This window comes from Populus trichocarpa, chromosome 15, assembly GCF_000002775.5.
Source record: "Populus trichocarpa isolate Nisqually-1 chromosome 15, P.trichocarpa_v4.1, whole genome shotgun sequence".
Classification (NCBI taxonomy): domain Eukaryota; kingdom Viridiplantae; phylum Streptophyta; class Magnoliopsida; order Malpighiales; family Salicaceae; genus Populus; species Populus trichocarpa.
Window position 1 is genome coordinate 7,380,132 of NC_037299.2, and position 24,060 is coordinate 7,404,191.

Sequence of the window (24,060 nt, forward strand, 5' to 3'; positions counted from 1 at the left end):
TCTTTGTCCTCTTTCTTTGACCTATAAGAACTCACAGGAAAGGGTGGAATTGTTTGAAAACTGGAATTCATTGAGTTAGGACTTACCTTCGGAGTGTTGGTCATTGTTTCAATTTGTGGAGGAGGAGGATGTTTCTTCTTTGTACTCAATTCGGTTTCTATCTCTTCTTCTTCCTCCATCTCAATTTGTTTCAACCTTTGCTCTTCAAGTTCTTTTCCACTTCGCAGCATGATCGCACTAACATTCTCTATTGGATTCAATGCTTGGGAGGGCAATTTTCCATTCATTTGTGCTTCCAATTTCCCTACACTTGAAGCTACTTGCCCCATTTGCTTTTCCAAGTTGTGAATACTTAACCTTGTTTCCTGTTGAAAAGACATGACATTTTGCTGCAAGGTCATAGTGTTAGAAGCCAAAGTTTTCATCATCTCACGAAGGTCATCATTGGATGACGACCCCATAACATTGGAGTTTGTGAATGGAGGAGGGGGTTGTCTTGCTTGATAATTCTGTTGGGATTGAAATCCATGGGGATGGAACTGTCGTCCTTGATTGCTTTGTTGAGGTGGGTTCCCATAGCGTAAGTTGGGATGATCTCTCCATCCAGGATTGTACGTGTTGGAAAAGGGATCATATTTACGCTGGGGTTGTCCATTGAATGCTCCATCAACTGTATTAGCCTGTTCAATGTAATCTTCTTGCATTGTTGGGCACATATCTGAGGCATGTCCTTGTAAGGAACATATGCTACAAACTTAGCTTTACGAGAATTTTCTGAAATTTTGGCAAAGTCTCTTTTATACCTAAAGATCCTAAGTTATAAATAAATACTTGTAACACTTCAATATACCCATCAGACATAGCCCAATTATTATCCAACCATCCTAAACTCATCATTTCACAGCACAACTCATCACAATCATTGTAATTCATTTTAAATTCACATCATGTATTTAATTATAATATTCAAAATTCAAATCAGAGATCTATAACCATAAATTATCTAATACTATTATTCTAAGCTATGACAAAAAGAAAAATTACATCACTATACACTAGCATCGTACATTCTATTTTCTAAACAGTAATCTCCATATTAAGCTCCTTTCAACTAATACCCAACACCGGGTAATTCTTTGTTTGCCTAAGTCCATCACTTACAAACAATCTAAATTATCTACGCATTACTGGGTAAAACTCCCACATTCGGGGATTCAATTTTCATTCCTTCGTACCGAACATTAATCTTAATATCAGGAAAGATTAATTCCTTATATATGTTATCAGACTTTATTTTCATCGTCAAAATTAAATTTTTTACCCTATACCAAGCATTAATACTTTCATTAGAACTAATTTCATTGTCCTTTACCGGGAATTAAACCCATCACCGAGATTAATTTGATTGCCCCTTACAGGGCATTAATTCCATCACTACAATTAATCTCATTGCTCTTTATCAGGCATTAAGCCGATCATTGGGACTAATTTCACTACTCCTTACCAGACATTAATTCCATCACCAGAATTAACTCCACTGCCCCTTACCGAGCATTAATTTCATCACCGGAAAATTAATTTTTTCCACTATATGTTTTAAAAATTAAATATAAAATAACATAACATATCCAAAATATTATAACAACAAATTACAAAAAAAATTGTTATGGTGTTGAACACCTGCCTGCAGTCAAAGATTTCGGAATGCCTCCCTACTGCAACACAACTCTCTAAGTCTCTTTTGTATCAACAGGCATATCAAATTTTCTTCTTATATTTGTTACCAAATAAATTCTCATTTCCAAACATTTATCTAACCATTTAAACTAGCCAATGTCAATCAACTTGACTTATTCAATCAAAACTATCATCTTTGATTTAGTTTATTTCAAATTAAAACATTAATCCAATTCCATATTTTCCCGATGCTATTAACAAAGAAAATACCACATAATCTCGCACATATAACCATTTCTTACACTCCTTTTTATTTCCATTACTTCAAAAAAGTCCAAAATTTAAAATTAAAAGCAATTCTAAATATAGGTTGAAAACAAATTTGTATAAATCTAGACTCAGTTCTGTCATCTAGACATCTAAAATCATTAATTATATTAACATGTGGAATCTATCCTACTATTCTTGGTTTAGACCTATTTTTGTTTTTTATTCCATAAATGGAGTTATATAACTCCAATTTATATAAGATCGGTTTCATTGGAAATTTAAAATCCCTAGATATAACTTCTATGAAGAGATGAATTTCAAATTTTATCATTTTCATGCCTAGAATTTTCCTAGAAATCAAGAGACGAAGTTGTCATATGTTTCGTCCATTAATTCCAATTCTCTATAACCCTTCATGCTCATTTACATTTTAATCAAGCATTTAAAGTCAATTTATGCAATATTGATGTTAATGAAATTTTTTATTACACTATGACATTTCAATAAAAAATTATAATTTTAATTCAATTCTTTCAGAAATTATTTCCCTACATTAATACATTAATTCACAACAATTTCACTTAATTTCATGCAATTATATATTATGAACCTAACTTTCCTTTTTGGTCGGCCACTTGGGTTCTTAAGGATCCTATGTTTCTATTCATCAATTCAACTAAAGTTAACACTCAACACAACTTAATTTAACCAAATTTGATCAATTCATAGTCAATTTGCATTTTCACCAAATGTTTTCTATAAAACCTAACCTAAAATTCATGATTTCTACCTCAAATATTATTCGTATTGCATGAAATTGCTAGATTAGGTCTAAAACCCCTTACCATATGTTATTCAAGTCTACAAATATCAACTAATCAAGAATTTTATGAATCCTCTTTCTTTTTTTCTTCCTTGCTGCCATGATTATGCAACCCCTCTCCTTTGATTATTTGCATCTTTTTCCTTCTTAATTAGGTGTTTAGAGGTGTGTGTGTGTGTGTGTTTTTTTTCTCAATTTCTTCCTAAATCGCTTGATTTTCTCTAAGAATTTTAATGAGATTTTCCTCTCTTCCCCTTTTGTTTGCATATGCTGGTCAAAGAGAAGAAAATCTCCTATTTTTATACTATTTTCTAGGGTAATTTACACTTTTTCCCCTCCTTAAGCATAATATGAATTTTCCCTCCCCCTTTTTATTATTTTATTTTTTGATGTCACACTATTTTTATGTTTTTTTTATTTCACTTTTGATAAAAAAAAAAAAAACCTTTAATTTAACCCTTGTTTTTATTGGTTAGGAGTTTACATTCTTCTTTTTTTTAAGAAAATTTCATCCTCAAAATTTTAAATTTTTGTACCTGGATTCTCGAATAATTATGGGTGTTTTCTTTTCATTTTCGATGCTCTTTCCCAAGTTTCCTCCTTGACTTGAGAACTCTTCTATAACACTTTCACCATAGGAATCTTCTTATTCCTCAATTCTTTCTCACTTTTATTCAGAATCTTTATTGGTTTTACCTCCATAGTCAAGTCTTCTTTAATTTCCCATAAAACTTACGGTAGTACTCTGGAGGGATCTACATTAGCCTTTTGTAGCAATGAAACATGAAATTCCTTATATATCTTAGCTAAATATGAAGGTAAGGCTAATTTATATGCCACAAGTCCAATTCTCTTCACCACTTTAAAGGATCCAATATACCTTAGTGTTAGGTTTCCTTTCAGACCAAACCATAACATATGTTTTCAAGGAGCAACCTTCAAGTAAACCACATCTCCAACATTAAACTTAAGAGGCATTCTTCTGATATATGCATAACTTTTCTACTGGTCCTGGGTAACCTTCATCTTGTCTCTTATAATTTTCACCTTTTCTAAAGTGATTTGTACTAATTCTGGTCCCATCATCTTCTTGTCCCTAATTTCTTCCCAGCAAATAGGGGTCCGACATTTCTATCATGCAAAGCTTCATAAAGAGTCATCTCTATGGTACACTAGTAACTGTTATTATAGGTGAATTCGATTACTAATAGATGTTCTTTCTAATTCCCCCTAAATTCCAGTATATAAGCTCTCAATATATCCTCTGTAGTCTGAATTGTTCTCTCTGATTGCATATTAGATTGTGGATGAAATGTTATGCTCAAATTTACTTTTGTCCCTAAAGCACGTTGAATATTTGGCTATAGTCATGAAGTGAATCTAGCGTCCTTATAAAACACAATTGATACAGGTACCCCATGTAGTCTCACCATTTTATCCACATACAGTTTGGCCAACTTATCTAATGTATTTGTCATTTTCATAGACAAGAAAAGTGCTGACTTTGTTAATCAATTTACTATAACCCAAATTGCATCATTACCTTTTCTCCCTCTTGGTAAACTCGATATGAAATCTATAGTGATGTCTTTCCATTTCCATTCCGATATCAAAAATGATTGGAGAGGTCCAGCTGGTTTTTATGCTCCACCTTTACTTGTTGGCGAACTCCATATTTGGCCACAAATTCAGTAATTGTGTTTTCATGTTCGGCCACCAATATAATTCTTTTAGGTCCCTATACATCTTGGTCTTCTTGTATGTACCATAAACCTCGATTTATAAGCTTCTTTTAACACCTCCTCTTTCAAAGCTTTATCGTCATGCATATACATTTATTCACCCATCACTACCATTCCATCATCCAAGACTCGAAAGGGTGTCTCAACCCCCAGTTTCACCTTATCTATCATTTTATTCACTCTAGTGTCTCTTCATTAAACTTTCTAAACTTTGTCTCGCATACAAATCGTACTTTTAATTAATCTAACAATGAACCCTTAAGCTCAATCTCAACTTTAACATTAATCTTTTTCAACTCTATCAATTCCCTTTTACCATCCTTCTCTATTGTCTTCATTACTACTTTATTATTATGACTGAGAGCATCTGCGACCATATTAGCCTTCTCTAGGTGATAATCTATTACACAATCAAAATCTTTAATGAACTTTATCCATCTTCTCTATCATATATTCAACTCGTTCTATGTCAGTAAATACCCCAAAACTTTTATGGTCCATAAAGATTTGAACATGGGACCCATACAAGTAATGTCTTCATACCCTTAATGCAAACTCCATTGTGGCTAGCTCTAAATCATGGATATGATAATTGACTTCATGAGCTTTTAGTTGTCTAAATGCATCAGCGACGACTTTACGATGTTGCATTAGAACACAACCAAGCCTCTTTCTGGATGCATCATTATACACCACAAACCCTTCGCTTCCTGAAGGAAATGTCAGCACATGGTGGTAATTAACCTTCTCTTCAACTCTTGAAAGCTTTCTTCACACTTTTTCATCCATTTCCATATGGTTTCATTCTTAGTCAGTCAAGTTAATAGAGAGGCTATAGTTGAAAAACCTTCTATAAACTTTCTATAATACTTTGTCAACCCCAAAAAACTACAAATTTTCATCATATTTGTAAGCCTTTTCCATTTCAATACAACTTCAACCTTTCTCAAGTCTATAAACATCCCCTCTAAAAATATAAAATGCCTTATAAAAACCATTTTTTAGCTAAAATTCATATTTACTTAATTTGGTATACAACTAGTGATCTCTTAGGTTTTGCAGCACCTATCTCAAGTGTTGTTCATGATACAAATAAGAGCTAGAATAGATTAAAATGTCATCTATAAACATCGCTACAAACTTATCCAGGTAAGTTTAGAAGACTCTTTTATCAAATTCATAAACATTATCGGTGTATTTGTCAATCCAAATGGCATTACCAGGAACTCGTAATGACCATAACGAGTCCTCAATTCAGTTTTTGGTACATCCTGCTCCTTGATCCTTAACTAGTAGTACCCGATCTCAGATCTATTTTTGAAAATACCCTTACCCTTTTCAACTGATCAAACAAATCATCTACTAGTGATAACGGATACTTATTTTTTATTGTCACTCTATTCATCTGTCTATAGTCTATACGGAGCCTAAAGGTTCCATCCTTCTTTTTCACAAATAGAAATAGAGCTCCCCATAGTGAATTACTTAGGCGTATGAACCTTTTATAGTAATTCTTGTAGCTAAACCTTCAACCCAATCATTTCTCCTAGCGCCATCCTATATGGTGCCTAAGCTATTGAAGAGATACTAGGCAATACATCAATTAAAACTTTTACTTCTTTTTTTGGGGGTAGCCCTAGTAATTCCTCCAAAACACATCTGGAAACTCTTTTACAATGAGAAGGTTTTTTATCCCTACCTCACCCTTTCTAAAATCTATTACATAAGCTAGATAGACCATACACCCCTTTCTCATAAGCTTACTAGCCGTCATGGCTGAAATTACACAATTTAGTATGACATTCCCCTCCCTAAAATTCACTCATTTCTCCTTTAATCCACGTAGAGTCACCTTTTTTATAAAACAATCCATTTTAGCTCTATAATTGCTCAACCAATTCATCCCTAAAATTATATCAAAATTATGTAATTCTAATGGCATCACATCTACTTTTGTATCATATCCCCCAATAGTGATTTTAACTCCCTTATACATATTTTTTATATCCTCCAAAAGTGTACTAATTAAAAATCTCTTTTCTAACTTAAGTGGTTGCTTTTTCAGTTTATTCTCAATTGTCCTTGCTACAAAAGAATATGTAGTATTAGGATCTATTAAAAGTTACACAGACTGATTTTCTAATAACAAAGTACTTGTTACTACATCTATGGCAGTTCATACATCCTCCTTATCGTGTGAAACACCCTACCCTGGGTCCTCTCATCTTGACCTTGAGATCAGTTATGATTCCCACTAGTCCCCGACTGCAATGGCCTAGCATGTCTATCGATATTGATTTACTGCTAGTGGCTTTGTATTTGTTATCTCTGTTCCTATATATACTCAGCTCTCTTATGACAGTCTTTCTTGAAATATCCCTGACCACTGCCGCACGTCAAAAAATTCGTGCGGCATCGGCTGGCAATTTTCTCTTTATGCGTTTTGCTTTGATTGGTTCGTTGGAGTCGCCACCTAGTATTTAATTGAGGGTTACTAGGAAACCCGGATGTACTGGTCTTGTCAGAGATTCACGGATAAGGGACTGGTTGTGGTTAGGAAAGGTATTAGCACCCCTAACGCACCCTACCTGAGGTAAGCTGCTTCGTGGACTTGATGTGTTAAAGAAGTTTTAAAAATTCTGTTCTTTCATCGAATTTTAGAAATACAACTTACATGTAAGTTCATAATTCTTTATCCGTGAGCAAATCAAAATATTAAATTATTCTTTATTCTTTGCAATTTCTTCATAAAAAAAACATTCATAAAAACATACAAACCATACATACACTTTGACTATATTTTCTTTTTCCTTTTTTTTTTTTTTTTTTACATACACAATACACAATACAAAATACAAATTCAAAACAAATAAACAAAAATTACATGAAAATTACAATAAAAGCCCCAAAACAATCTGGAATTTACAGGGATAGCCTTCTGCACCAACAGAACAGTGTCAGGCAGACTTCTGGAACTGTATGAACAGTGGTCGCGCGTCTCCTCCACGCGCCACCGTGGCTGGCGGCACGTGAACCCGCGCCGCTGCTGACAATGCCCGAAAATGGGCGGATCTGCCAAGAATTCCTTGTCTCCCCATATGCTCCAGACACACACATGAGTGAGGGTGGGCGATCGCCGCGACGCCGCACACGTGCGACAACCACCATAATAATAGCATCCCCAACCCAAAAAAGGACATTCCTGCAATCTATGCCCATTATGTCTACAAATGTAGCATCACCCTAGTGAGGCAAAACAATCTCTAGGATGTCACTGCTCGCAACTGACATAGTATGGATTAGTAATAGTCATCTATTCTAAAGCTCCTCTGGTAGAACTACCATTCACATTTGATTGCCCCTCAACTAACCCTTCACCTACAAATTGATAACTACCATTCACATTTGATTACCCCTCAACTGACCCTTCACCTACAAATTGATGTGACCTAGCAATTGATTTACTTTGACTAGCCTCCCTTCTTTTCTTCTGAAACTGGTCATAGTGTCTACTATTTCCCTTCTTAAAAAGGGGAGGCCTAAGAGGTTTACTCATCAGGTACTCCATCTTTTTTCTCTTATTGCCACTCAATTGGTCCTCCTGACCCTTAATAATGCATGCCTGTAAGGCCTGGGCTGTCTCTGTCAGATCCTTCATTATCCCGAATTGCAGAGCTATCAATCCTTATTTTAGTTCCTATCTAAATCCATCTCTGAATTTCTCTATCATGTGCTTCTTAGTAGGAACATATTATGGGGCAAACATTGAGAGTTTGTTTTTGCATATGGGCGTGAATCTAAATATTTTTTATGACGAGTATTCTCATAAATAAATGAATAATAAAATTCAAATTAAATAATAATTTTTAATTTTTAAAAAAAATAATAAGATAAAAACGATTTATGAGTGCAAATTTATTTTAAGATGTTGTAAAATATTTCTTTTATGAATGAGATATAATAATTTGAGTTGGGTCAACATGATTCCATCAATTCAAAACTCATTTTAGAAATTGTCAATTTGACAAGTTTTCTTTTTTAAAAGATATATGTCAAAATTTACACCAATAACTTAATTGACAAGTCTTTTCTTTTAAAGGGATTGGTAACAAAATTTTTGTAAATGGCTTAAATGTTAGTGTATATACCAAATGGCTTTAAAATGAAAATCAGAGAGAATAAATGAAGAGTTAAACTTTAGTATGTTTTAGGATTTTTTGCAAAAGTATAAAATTTGGGGACCATAATGTATTCTTGCTTTAGCGTGTAATGGAACTCTTTTGTGTGTGTTTGTATGCGTGTCAATTTGTCATTTTCCCTTTTTAGTGATTAGTATTACATGCGCTTCTCTTTAGAGGATGTTTCAGAGTGTGATAACGTTTGATTTTCAAAGTATTTTTCGTTTAAAAATGCATTAAAATAATAAATTTTTTTATTTTTTAAAAAAATATTTTTCATATCAGCACATCAAAACGATATGGAAACACAAAAAAGAATCGAAGTAAAAAAAATAAAAAAAATTAATTTTTTTAAAAGCATTTTTAAAATAAAAAGACAAATAGGTATTAATTCATTATCTTTAATTGAAAGATAATTTGTCTATCTACATATAAAGTAAAAATCTTCCAATTACCAAGAAAAGCTTGGAAGCTATGATATTGTAATATATAAATATAGCCACATGAGTAGACTAAAAAGGCTCAGTGTCTCTTTACAATACATAGACACAAAGCACTTTGAATCGGAGCAGTGTAATAATTATTTTTATTTTTATTATGATTAAAAATAGTATTTTTTTTATTATGATTAAAAGTATTAATATTAAAAATAGTATGATTTGTGTTATAATTATTTTTATTTTAATATAATTAAAAGTCTGGGCGCGTCCACGCTTAACATGAAATTGGGCTCGGACGCGTCCATGCCCACACCCAAGTTGGGTCTGGGAGCATCCACGCCCGACCCAAAATTGGGCCTGGACGCGTCCACGCGCAACCCAAGTTGGGCTTGGACGCGTCCTCGCCCACACCCAACTTGGGGCTGGATGCTTCACGCCCAACCACAAGTTTGGTTTGGATGCGTGCTCGCCCAAACCGCCTCCACGCCCACCCCTAAGTTGGGTCTGGACGCGTCCACACCCACCCACATGTGTTAATATAGTAATGTGTTATAAATTTTATTTTTTCTCTTATAGTTCAAAATGTTTAGATCAAAAATAGTATTATTTGTGTTATAAATATTATTATTTTTATTATAACTCAAAGTATTGATACACAAAATATTATTATGTGTTGAAATTCTTGATATAATTATTTATGTTATAAATATTATTATTTTTATTATAATTCTAAATATTCATATAAAAAATAGTATTATTTGTGTTATAAATATTATTATTTTTATTATAGTTAATATTATTAATAAAATAATTAATAAATTTGAAAATCTCAAAAGTGATATAAATTATTAACCTTTCTGATCAGTTTAAAATAAATAATTTGTAAAAACAAGAGTAAAAATTGTAAAAAACCAATTTGTAAGAAACCCTTAAAAATTGTATTTGTATGATTGGCATTATTTACCCGAGTGATCACTAACTATATTTGGAAAAAAATGAGAACCGGAGAAATGTTCCAATACCATCCCATGGTCTTGGCCTCTTGGGTAGTCCTCACTTTACCAAAGTTGTTCTACACTTCTACCACCGTGCATGAAGGATAAGTGGTTTTAAAAACTGATACATGCATTTAACATTTAGAATCCGTTTTTATCGGTTGAAATCATGTTTTTTAAAATTTAAAATTTTATTTTTTGTTAAAAAATATATATTTTTATATTTTTAGATTGTTTTGATGTGTTGATCTAAAAAATAATTTTTAAAAATATTATTTTGATACATTTCTAAGCGAAAAACACTTTGAACCGCAATCGCTACTATAATCTCAAACATACCCTTAATCAGTTTTGATCAGAAGGGGTCCATCTCAATTTGTTGATTATTTTTGGCAATGAAGCATAATCATAATACAATATCTGATGTTGGCTTAACTTTCAATTTTCTAAGATTATTAAATGTTTTGAATTTATATGCACCATGCTATCAGCAACCTGGACATTTTATTATTGATATATGAGATATTCTTGAATTCGAGTTTCTGAAAAGGATATATCTACTTCCAATTAACTCATTTTATAAAGAATCATGTTTGTTGGATCAAATAGATTTAAATTTTCATATTACATTTCAAATTATAAAATATACTAAATCACTTGGGTAAAATAACGTAATAGCCCAAATTTTATTTTTAGTTTTACCTTCAAACTTTTTTTTGAGTTATTTTACATGAAAATTCTATCTAACAGTTTTTTTTTATTTAAATACTTGTTTTATTGTCAAGCACACTAAACTCGTGATGTTTTAATGTCTTGGGATAGAAGAGATGGAAATAAAAGGAAAATGTACCCTTGTATCTTTAGATTTATTTCAAAATTGTTTTAAAGACTGATTTAGGTTGAGAGAGAGAAAACTTTCCGGTTTGATTTTGTATTTTGAAATTAATTTTTAGGTTTTTTTAGGTTAATAAATAGATTTTGTTTTATGTTATTGTTGGGTTACCGAATAACATACACGTGGCGGAAACAATAAAATAAAAATTATTCTGGAGTCTCTAGGATCCCATTAGACAAATCTAGAGTTGTTTAGAGATTTATTATTTGAAGATCTGATCTTCTTCGGTTTTGACTAATTCTTTAAAGATTGGGTTGTTGCAAACCACAAGCTGTTCAATTATTCAGTCTCCAACAGTAATCCATACGAACCACCAGTAAGAAATCTTCTAAATCTTTATTTAGGAGAGAGGAATTGTTATGCCTAGACTGCTAGTTGTTTATTATCTGACTTACGTAGTTTTTCTGTCTCACATACAACAATTAAAAAATAAGAGGCATGTCTTACTGTTTATAGGAAAATCAGAAAAACCCTATAGATTGACAAAATATGAATATGGCCCCTAAATAATATCCGTTTATTAATTCAGAAGAATTTTAGAAATTAACTTAAGCAAGTCTTTACTTGATTTTTCTAGGTCTAGAAATATAATCCTTGTATTAATTATATTATTGTCCTTAATTTCTAAAATATATTTTAATCAAGTTGTACTTAATTAAATCATCCCAGTTTAATTTCTGACTAACGGTTCTTAATGTGTGTAACCCATTAGGTTTCTAGTATGTTGGCCCAAATATAAATTATAATTCTAATTAAATAGAATTAAATAAATTAAATAATTTAATTTATTATCAGTTCAACAATTGATTAATTTATATTTAAAGATCAGGTGCATCGTTTAACAACGTGTCATGATCCCTCAAATATATATATAAAAAAATAGTAGTTTAACTTAACATTTCAGTGATCGGTTTCTCAGTGTAATTAATATTATTTTATCAATAATGTTTCAATTTAACATTAAAGCATGTTGTATGTCTGTCATGTTAAATCATATTTGTTCTTTACATAATAATAATTAATTGTTTGAATAAGATTTGAAATTCTTTTCAAATTTCATTCCACATTAGCATTGATTTCTCAGTCAATACTATTTGAGAACAGATGAAATATTTTTTCTAATTCACCTAGGGTGATGAATCCTCTCTTGATCATTCAAGTACCTTTATATAAGTCATGCTATACCCAATGTCTGCCCCTTCATTACCTCGATCAAGATAACATGTAATAGGATTAAAGCATAAAATTATCTATATAAAATAACTTAGTGACCTCAAGTTTAAAGATCACTAACACAACCGTCATGTGAGCCTTTTCATAGACATATGTAATCTCTCCAAATAAAATTTTCATGCAGATCAATTCAATATATATGTCTTCTGACAAACAACTATATATTAGTTTTAGATATCCTTTATATTTTAGTTTATAAAAATAATTATTTTTTTTATAAAAAAAACATAATATGTCTTTACAACTCTAATAAATATTAATATTTAAGACATATTAAACCAATATTTATAAAAATATTTAATATATGTTTTTAGATGAAAATAGATTAAATATAGATTATCAAGGCAAAAAAATATAAAAGCCCCTCTCCCACGCGTTGTTGGCCTTAATTTGTTTTTAGCACTTTTCTTTTACTATGCCATGCAGTACCACGCGTACGGCCCCTTTTCTAACTTTATTTTTTTAATTTTAAATTAAGTTTAATTAAAATGTATTAATTAAATAAAAGTGTGATGCCGAACTTGACTAGTATTTAATTTTAATTTAAATTACTTCAAAAATAATTAAAAAATTATAATATTTTTTAATATAATAACATTTAATTTTTACTTGGTTTTCAACTAAGATTATAATTTATATTTATCTTTCAACTTTTCAATTTAGTTTTTAGTTAGCGTTAACAATTTTTTTTTGTTTTGCATTTATTGGTGTATATAGTCCTTACTTTAATTAATTAAATAAATGAAATAGTTTTTCAATCTATAATAAAGATTATTATTATTTAATTAAATAAAGAATTAATTTCAAGATACGAAGTTATTAAACCCAACCGGATTCATAGTGAGTATTACGAAATTAAATATCTTAATCTATATTTATCTCTCAACTTTTCAATTTAATTTTTAGTTAGCGTTTACAATTTTTTTTTTTTGTATTTATTGGTGCATATAGTCCTTACTTTAATTAATTAAATAAATGAAGCAGTTTTTCAATCTATATTAAAGATTTTTTCTTGATGCCAAAAATACATTGAGAATGCCTGCACATTTATTTTTTAGCATTAATTTTTTTTTTATCTTGTGGCAAAGTGCATGTCAACCGATTAGATTATACAATTAATTGTTAAACTTTTACTTAGAAAATTGAAAATACACTTCTCATGTAATGCATGCCTGTAATTTATTTATTTACATTCAAAAGAATTTCCGGCAGGAAAAGCAATAACCTAGTTATGTCCAAAATGAACGGGAAAAAACAAAGAAATTCATCAGTTTAAGTATGGGGAAGAGAGATTAATATCCTTCACACATGAAAATGTGCCAAAATATTTAGAAATTCAAACAAAAACTAATTAATTACAATTTTCAAACAAATACTAACCTTTAATAGTCATTTCTCCTAAAAAGAAAAGAAAAACTTTATCAAATTGGGTCCACTTCTCATGTTATGGCGCCACTTTGTTTAACTGCGGAATACCTTGTCGTCATCAAAACTTTACTGGACAAAGAATGATTTTTATTATTGTCTCACGAAAATAAAGAGATAAAAGTAATAGAGATATGAAAAATAAAAGAGACAGAAATCAAAGAGATATGAAAAATAAGATATAACTTGAGACAAGGATAGGGTTATATTTTATACTGACAAACAAGATAAATTAATGTTTTTTTATACTATTTAGTTGATTATACAAAGCATAATAAAATATGATTTTTTTTATTTTTAATATATATCACTCTCAAACTTAATATTTGATCTAGGATTTGATCAATTTAAAGCTTGAAATGATTCAAGTTTAAGAAAAATAGAAGAATGATTGACTCGATCTCACTTGATTAAGAACCTATGTTGACTTGGGGATAAACCCCAGGCAAACCCTAAGTAAAAATCTTACTGATTTTTTTTTAATATAAAAACATGGTCAAAACAATGTTAGTTTGATATTCTTTTTAAACAAAATAATTTTTTTTTGTTGATCTTCTCTGCCAGTGACCTGGGCTTTACCCCGAGTCAATTTTGGCATTATGTTTAAAATTATGATAATAACAAGTTTTATCATTACATGCTTTAGTTGGATGATTTTAAAATTAAATTTTTTTACAATGATATCTTAGAGATAACAAAATAATAAATATTATCACCGAAGACATGATCCCTCCCCATTTCCTGTTTTGAAAATATAAAAATTTATTTTAAAATTATCTTAATAATATATTTATTTTTATATCTCTTTTATTAAATATGTTTCTATTTTTTTTTTATCTTGAAATAGTAATTAAACACTATTATACATCCCACTTGAAAAAACATAAACTTTATAATAATTCATTAAAATGCATATGCAAGTGCCTTTACTAATTCTATAAAAAAAGGCTCCCTTTTTTTTTTTAGAAAAAAAACCTCCTTCGAAAATAAATTATGGAAAAGACTTTACTAGTCAAAATGGCGTGCTGCTTATTACTGTGAGTTTTCCTTTCCAGAAAAAAAGTATACGTGAGGTAGTTAAAATCAATTTCATTGGGTACGTACTAAATGAAAGTAGGAAAGGAAAAAGAAAAAGCAAATGACCCAAATTTTGTATTTCTTATTCCTAAAAAGAAAAAGGATTTGTTTAATATAAATTCAATTCAATTATTCATCCTAACATTGTCTTTTTGAAAAAGAATCTCCAATCTAATTTTTCCTTTTCAGTTGCAATAATATTTTATTATTTCAAATTTAAGTTCATCCTCAATTCTTAATATTTTAAAAATAGTTTATTTTGGATGAAATTTGACAAGTAATCAAATTCAACCCAATCCAATGTACAATTATAATTGCCTGTTTGGGAGTGTAATTACTTTTCAAAGTGCTTTTTGTGTTAAAATACATTAAAATAATATTTTTTTTATTTTTTAAAAATTATTTTTGAGATTAGCGCATCAAAACGATCCAAAACATACAAAAAATAATTAATTTTTAGCTAAAAAAATTAAATTTTTATGAAACGCGGTTTGTACCGCGTTCCCAAACGGTGTATTCTCTAGGACAAAAAAGATTCTTAATAGTTTTTTTATTCAATGTAAAAGCATCCTCTGGTCAGCTTGATTGTTAATCGAAATTAAATCCCTATTTGAATGATTTTAAGGGCATATCTTTCACGTCAGTCTAATATATTCTAAGGTTGTTAATTTCGTTTCGTTTCACCTGGAATAGCCGAAACATTTCATACCAATTCAAAAAACAGAACAAAACGGAATAATTTTCATCTCATTTTAAATCTCGGTCCGTTCCGGATTTTTCGGTTAAATTTCGGCTGGAACGTTCCAGTTTCATTCCACATGTTCCGTTCCACTCTTGAAAAGCCATTGAATCAAATTGAAACTTGTTCAATTTAATTAATTAAACCACCCAAGTATAAAAAGCTCTTTTTCATTACTATTTTCAATAACAATGATAGTAATAATAATATTGAAAATTATTATTACTATTTTCATTAACAATGATATTAATTTTTTTAAATTAGATTTATCACTAATATATATGGTTTATATTCATGTTGCTTTTTTCATGTTTATACTTTGTAGGAATTTGAGCAAAACAAGAGATGTTTTAGATTCTATTAGCCTTGATAACATTGACCTAACTTTATATTTAAAATATTTGTGTTAAAACATTTTACTTTCATAATATTTTGATATTTTGTTTAAGTTGAATTACTTTAAGTTAAAGATCTATTTAATCTTAACTATTTAGAAATATTTTAAATTTTAAAATTATATTTGTTTAGCATTGTGTTTGTATTGCATAATTTATAATTAATTTATCTTGAATTTGAATTATATTTGTTGAATATATATATATATATATATATATATATATATATATATATATATATATATATATATATATATATGAACAGTACAACCCTGAAACGATACGCCGAAACACTCCGAAACTGAAACATTCCATTCCAATTGAAAAAATAAAATACCTACCGAAATGGAATTGACAACCTTGATATATTTAGTGAAATTTAATAAATTTTTGTTGATGTTAAGCTCGAAATTTGAAAAAAAAAAACATTAAAGGAAGAGAGCAACTATCCTTAAAGTCTTATCTTTTGAGATTAATAATTATTAACAATAACGACTAAGTCACCATATAAATAAATTAAAAAAAACCTTAAAACATGATTTAAACTTTTAAGTAAATTAAAAATTATAGTAACTGGTTACGTTGCCTGAAAGTGTTCATTTCAAAATACATTTAAGTTGAGATTTTTCTAGTATAATTATATTTTTATAAGAACAGATGCCTTGCGTTATCAAATACACACCTAATAAAACAACATTATGGGTCTCTCTGTTCTTAGTTTTGTTTTTCTCCGAGTTTGGGAGGAACCACTAACAAGCCGACTAGCAAAAGTTGAGAATAAGAAAACAGAGTGTAGTCCTCTGCTTTGGGTGCATGCTGGGCTTACAAGAGACCCATTAAAAGTTTGCAACTCTCACTCTCCCCGTCTATAATCATAGAACAAAGAGTCTCATACAGATTTTAGTTCTAGAGAGCGTGCATGATCTTGTAGAAGCTAGCATTATGAGGTAGCTTTTGTGCTGGGAGAGAGAGAGCTCAAAAAGGGACAAATTCTGCAACTTTGAGTAAGAAACAATTTAGCGTTCTTTTCTTTCTTACGAGTCTCATTATGATCACTAGTTACCATTTTTAATTTGATTTTATGTAATTTTCCCCCTTGATTATAGCAAAAAAGCATCCCTTTTCTGTATTCATTGATTCCTAATCTATAATATTATTTTTTTATTCTTAATCCCAATTTTGTTTATTTTGGTCTCAGATTCTCTCTCTAAAAACAGAGGATTTATGTCGTCTGGGTTTGATCTATTGACTGGAGCTCCAAAAAAGCTCTGCCTCTGGCTTTCATCACACACACTCTGCATCAGTATCTGCCTTTTCAATTCTTTTTACATGAAAACTTGGTCTCTTCAACAGAACTTTTTGATCATTTCTATACGATTAAGGTCAAAACGGTATGTGATTTTTTTATAAGTGATGATATAACATTGATTGTGTTTGTTTTTGTGACTGATGATGATGTATGTTTCGATGGGTTGGTTTTGGTTTTTGATTTGTTGTGGTCTGTTTGTATGTTTTTGTTATGCAGGAATTACAGTTGGGTTCATTGCTTTAAGGACTCCTTAGGAAAACGTTTCTTGTTTCCAATTTTGGGTTTTAGGGGTTTTTGGGTTTTAGTTTTTTCTTGATACTCAAGTTTTTAGATTTGCTTTCTTTCTTTCTTTCAATTGTTTTTTTCCATTTCTCTCATTTATCTACCAATTTTAAATTTCACAAAATGCCAGGCCTTCAAAGGCCAATTTTGGATCAAGATAGGATTTTTGATCAAGAGAAGCAAAAGAAACCAGCCATGGAAAGCAACATGAAAGCTTCTAGGAAAGTTCGAATAATATGTCATGATCCTGAGGCCACAGACTCTTCAAGTGATGAAGATGAAGAATACTTTGATCGGTGTAATCGTTGGAAGCAATTCATTAGGGAGATCACCCTCCCAGTTTTCCCATCCAAGTCCATTCTTGAGGGTCCTTCACAAGACAAAACTGGTGTATGCAAAAGCAATATTATCATTTCTAATTCTCTTGATAATATTAGACCTCGGAGATCATCAGCAATCTATAAAGGTGTTCGAAGAAGACCATGGGGGAAATATTCAGCCGAGATTAGGGATCCATTTCTAAAGATTCGTTTATGGCTCGGGACTTATACGACTGCGGAAGAAGCTGCTGCTGCTTATAAGAAAAAGAAGGAAGAGTTCGACAGCAAAATGGCATTGGAGAGAGCTAATAATTTGCATGTTGATACAAAGGTAGTATCTGAAGAATTCGATGGCTTATGTTCTCATCCGTCTCCATTGTCTGTGCTTGATGTCTCTACCATGACCTCACTTGGTCATGGGCTTGAAAGCAATGTGGAAATGGTGGCCAAAGAGTGTAATATGGAAAGTTCAATCAAAGAAGAAAGCTGTGTAGAAATGATTGAAGACGGCTCCGAAGAAGTGCAATGCATTTCGGATTTATGGGAAGAGCGAACGTTATCACCATCAGTTAGTCAAGAGTTGCTTGGTTTTGATCAACAGTCTCAATTTGGGCAGTTTTTTGATGGTTTCATTAATGGAGAAGGTTTTTCTATGTGCGATAACACTGAGCCAGTCAGTTCTCCTATGGATGGGGTGATGGATCTTCCGGACATTGAACTTGAGACGCTTGCTTTTGTTGAGGAAACTCTCAATTTTGCTCACCAATAATGTTTGTAGTTGTTACTCATTTCAGGTGCATTTTTAGCGTATATCATAAAATAAAATAGTGAGGAAGGGAGTTCTTGGGTTTTTGCTTGAGAGCCTTTCGCAACTCTCTGAGAGAGATGCTCCATTTACGAGTAGCCACTGCTACCTTCTTGTTGAGAATCTGAATATTCAAAAAAAAAAAAAAAAAAAACAAATCTTTCAAGTCCAAGTTTGTTTCTTGTGCTTCTTGTGATGTCATTGTTTGGATTCTCCGGAAAGGTCTCGGAAGGTGGCATCTTTTGTCTTCTCTTCTTTTCGAATTACTTATTTTAATCTTGGCTTCCCACCATGATTTGTCGTTGGAGATGGATGGAGGTCTTATTTATACTTTGTTAAGAGAACGTTTCAAGAGCGGCATTCTTCCGCTTGGAAGAATTCCAAGAGATTGTTCTTCCGCACCATGCCATGATGGATTCCAACCACTATTTACTGAAGTACTTATCTCAATGTTTCATATTTTACATCAGAAAAGTTGGGTTTGTGGTATACAAATTTACAGAAAAATATTATTATGTAATTAGTGATATTTTATTAATTATTTTTTAGATTTATTTTAAAGAAAAAGATAAACATAAAGAGAGGAATGAAAAAAATTAAATTCATTATCAACCAAAAGAGATATAAATATATCCATATCTGTCTTCTAATTATATATATATTTTTTTTTAAAATAGACACAAGAATTAATTAATAAAATATTATTAATTATTTTCTAAGTTATATAAAATCTCTCCACAAAACCAACTTGACGCATGAAGTTACACTAGCACCAACTCTTCTTTTTTGAGAAATGAATTTCAACCAATGAAAAAAAAAAAAAAACTAATTCTCTTAAGGTTATGAGAAATGAATTTCTAATTATATTTATTTTTTTAAAAAAATAGACACAAGAATTAACTAATAAAATATTATTAATTATTTTCTAAGTTATATAAAATCTCTCCACGAAACCAACTTGACTCATGAAGTTACACCAGCACCAACTCTTCTTTTTTTGGGTGAGAGAAATGAATTTCAACCAATGAAAAAAAAAAAAAAACTAATTCTCTTAAGGTTATGAAGAATTATATATATATATATATATATATATATATATATATATATATATATATATATATATATATATATATATATATATCATGTAGTCCTTGCTAGACAGGTCAGACCTGTCTTGGAATATATAAATTAACTATAAACTAAAAAAAAACCGTTTTTCATATCCCTTTTCACAAACACTATTTATTAAAATAGTGTTTTGCTTTTTTTGTTTTTGATTTTTTTTAATTAGTTTTTTTTCATCTTTAAATATTAAATTTATTTTTTTATTGAGTTATCACACTTTTATGACATGAATAATAAGTTTGACAGATAATTAACAGATTAAGTTATCCTTTACTATTGGGTTGATTTAGAATTATATTTTATAATTTGTTTTATTTACTTTTTATTATGTTATTTTAGACTCATGTCCTGTGAATAGTGCTTAACATGTTAACCCGAGTTGACTTGAGTTGTTTTTTTATGTTTTTTTTTTATTGATTTGCTTTTCAATTTTATCATTCAACACTAGATCGATTGAGAATTGAACTTAATAATCTGTTTTGATTTACTTTCTATGTGAATATTTTGGTATCATGATCAAGGTCGTGAATTTTGATATATTTAACCAGGATTAAATCAAGTCATTTTTCTATTCTCTTTTAAGAGATTATCTTGGTCTCATGACCCGTGTCACGAGTCATTCAATATTGGATTTGTTTTTTATGGGATTATCTTTGTCTCATGACTCAAGTCACGAGTTTGATTGATTAACCCAATTAACTTTTTTTTTTAATTTTATCATTTAATATTGTGTTTGATTGAGAATTAGACTTTATGTTTTAATTTTTTTATTAGATTATTTTGATCTCATGACTCGAAAATATTGCTTAACGAGTTAACCTGAGTTGACTTAGCATATTTTTTGGTGTCATTTTCTTAATTAAATTTATTTATAAATTTTATCATTGGGTTTGATAGGGGTGATTGAAAATTAAATTTTATAATTGTTTTGATTTTCTCTATGTGGAGTTATCTCTATCTCTTGATCAAAGTCGTGGATTTAATAAATTAACCTAGGTTAAATCAAGTTATTTTTTTTATTTTCTTTCTATGAGGTTATTTAAGTCTGATAACTCAGGTTATGTGTTTAATGGATTGACTCAGATTATTTTTTATGTTTTTTTTTAATCTTATCCTTTAACATTGAGTTTATTGAGGATCAAAAGTCATAATTTGCTTCAATTTTATTTCCATGAGGTTATCTCAATCTTATGACTCGAGTAGCAAGTTTGACAGATTAACTTCGGTCATCTTTATATGTTTTTTTTTTATTTTATCCTTCAAGTTGATTGGAATTAAGTTTTTTATTTTTTTTATTTTTTAATTTGCTTTCCATGACGGTCAATCTCATAACTCGTGTCACGGATTTGACATGTTAACCCGAGTTGATCTAAGTTAATTCTTAATATTAAGAAAAAATATCAAACTATGTTTTTACACAGGTTGCATGAATTGTTTTTTAGACCGAAATTAACGTGAATCAATTATATAGTATAGTCATACTTTGGGTAGCAATTATATAGTAGAAAGAAGTTGCCTGGCAAATCATGAGTAATGAATAGATAATGATTCGGCGGCTGAGCAGGTAAAAATGCTCACTTGCATTGCAAGCAAATGCGTGGACTTCGAAGATAGTTGTTAAACATGCTTTTCATGTCCCAACACCACCACTTTATTTTCCATTTCTTATAATCACTCTTGGATTTAATTGCAAATGACGTGGCCCGTGACGTCATCTTCACCAGAAATTTATATTATGAACACAACTCCTCCATGCTCGTTTATTTCTAAACAGACAAGAGCTTGTCCGTGAGCCTGATTTCTAGCAACTTGAAAAGCCACCCTGTCTTAACAATTCAACTAAACTCTCTGCTTTATGATCGACACCGATCTTTGCTCATAAGATTATTATTATTAGTGGCTATTACATACATCAATTCAACTCAAGAACCAATGAACGATCAATCATTTTCAACACTAAATACCGGACAAGCCAAGAATTGTGATTCTCTATCTTTTTTTTTTTTTTAAAAAAAAAACTAACATTGTTTTAAAAAATAATTGGCAAAAAAACACAGGCATAAAAACTTAGGTTAAATAATACAGTTTAGTACATATTATAGATAAATACTGCGGTTCTTACTAGCAACTTTTAAAAATGTCAAAGGTAGAAAACATGACTTTTTCTGACCTACAATATCTTTCTTCTTCTTCTTCTTCTTCTTCTTCCCCAACACACAAGGGTTCTCCTCTGTTGTCTCTCGGGCCATGGCTCCCCTGAAGAATTTAACTGAGTTACATTATATGAAAACCTATGTTTTCACTAGCTACAATAGATTGCCATTGGTTGGTGTAATAGTAACAATTTTAGACTTGCATCTATAAGAATACTAGTTCAAGCGAAGACAACCATTTCATGGAAAAAATACTGAAAACAGGACTACCTTCACATTCTCTCCCAGAACCCAAATTTAAAAGAACTACAAATTAAGTAATGGCACGAACTTGACAATGTTGTCCCTGAAAAAGTTTCAAATCAAAAGCATAAATAAAATACAAGTACAAAAAGGCGGAAAAAGAGAGAGATTAAAAGGCATACTAGAACTCCAAGATATGCATTATAGAGCTTTAATACGTGTTTAAGATGTGTGAATTCTTCACTGCTAGTACCAAGTCTTAATTCTTCATCATCACTCCATCTATACATCAATGACCTAGAGAAAGGCGTATTATTACTATTAGGTTTTTCAAAACAAATATATACAGCAAAAATAATAAAGGTAAATTCTTTTTTCAAGAGTCTAGGATCTTTTTAGATAAATTTAGAGTTGTTTAGAGTTTATACAAAGATTATCTGAAGATCATATATTCTTTTCGACTATAAAAATTTATTTCAAGGCTGAGTTGCCGGAAACAACAAGCTGCCCAAATATCTATTTATATGATGATCCCCTAAATATTAAGAAAATCATAAGTGGTTTGGCTTAACCTTTCAGTGATCAGTTTATCAGTGTAATTATTATTCATTCATCAAGAATATTTTGATTTAGACATTATATCATGAAGTATATCTGCTTTGTTAAATCATTTTAGTTCTGAACACTATAGTCCAAGGTTGTCAAAAACATATTTTTGACACAGAATGAAAAATACAAAATAAACTCGGATCGTAAAAACAGATCGTAAAATCGTAAGGAAATTTGAAATTTTTACAGAAACAATTCTTAATAAATTGTCTTCTAATACAAGCTAAAATCATTCCTAATATCTTTGTATTTCGCACATCAGGGAGAAATGTGTGCAAAAAATGAGAGATATTTTTAAGAAAATTTCCAAGCCCATTAACCAACCTATCAAACAAACCACTGTAGCAAATTTCCCTTTACTGGGAAAGAGGATTGTCTTGCTTTCTCGATAGTCACTGAGAGATCAGAAGAAAGAAAATATATGGCTTTTACTCTTCACCACTATTAACTCCCTTTCTCACATTTTCTCCATTAAAACACAACCTTCTCTCTTCAATATTACTAGAAGCCCACCATAGAATCACAAAGATTGCCGATAACACATTGCTCCATAAACCAGAATAACAACAAAACTCTCAGAACATGCAAGTACTGTAAAACCCAGTTCGACCCTTCCGTTAACCACCCTCGAGCTTGTCGCTTCCACACTGCTCATTTTGGAGGTACCCTTTTGTTTAATTTCTCTTATTCTTTGATGATGTTTTTTCATTGTGAGGTGTTTTGATTTTGATTAGATTATTGCTTCAAGATAGAATTTTGATTGTCAATTCATTATAAAGGATTTCAACATCAGAGAGTAATTTTTGCCTACCACTTTCTAAACAAGTTCAAAATCGAAGCCCACCCATTCTTCCTATTCATTTCCCAAACCAAAGAACTACTCTTAATCTCTTTCCCGTGCATAAAGCCATCAAGAAAAAGCTTATAATTCTCAATCATAAGCCTACAGGCTACATCCATCACTCCCATAGCTTACAAATATATATAATATGTGTAATGTTTATATGCAAGAATATACACAAAAATTACAACACAACATAACCACATGACCTAGCAACCAAAAAAACTTCAAAGTTGTAGATCGCAGAACACTCACCGATAGGTTGCAATTTGTAGATACAATTCTTTTCCACCTAGATTGATTGATTTGCTTCCAGGAGTACAGATCAATGGAGATTTAGATTTTGGAGAATAGTTAAAAAAAGAGAAAGGGCTGAACTCTGAATGTGAAAGAGAGGCAGATTGCAGAGATGGTTTGTTACTTTGTTTTGAATTTGGAAGTTTGGATTTTGGAACGCTAGAACTGGAGGCACTTTGAGAAAATG

The 24,060-nt window shown here is 30.5% G+C and overlaps 1 protein-coding gene and 1 long non-coding RNA gene across 2 annotated transcripts; one reads left to right on the forward strand and one right to left on the reverse strand.

Annotated features, from left to right (window-relative positions):
* The first annotated feature begins 16,567 nt into the window (after window positions 1-16,567).
* Window positions 16,568-18,777, forward strand: LOC18105711 (ethylene-responsive transcription factor ERF119). Its single transcript, XM_006374305.3, has 3 exons — window positions 16,568-16,893; window positions 17,088-17,280; window positions 17,415-18,777. Exon 3 carries the CDS (start codon window positions 17,604-17,606, stop codon window positions 18,567-18,569), a length of 966 nt encoding a protein of 321 aa, XP_006374367.3. The 5' UTR covers window positions 16,568-16,893; window positions 17,088-17,280; window positions 17,415-17,603; the 3' UTR covers window positions 18,570-18,777.
* Window positions 18,778-21,788: 3,011 nt separating this feature from the next.
* LOC127904404 (uncharacterized) lies at window positions 21,789-22,416 on the reverse strand. Its single transcript, XR_008057544.1, has 2 exons — window positions 22,154-22,416; window positions 21,789-21,986 (listed from the first exon to the last, which is right to left on the reverse strand). It is a non-coding gene; the product is annotated as an uncharacterized LOC127904404 (long non-coding RNA).
* Window positions 22,417-24,060: the final 1,644 nt, after the last annotated feature.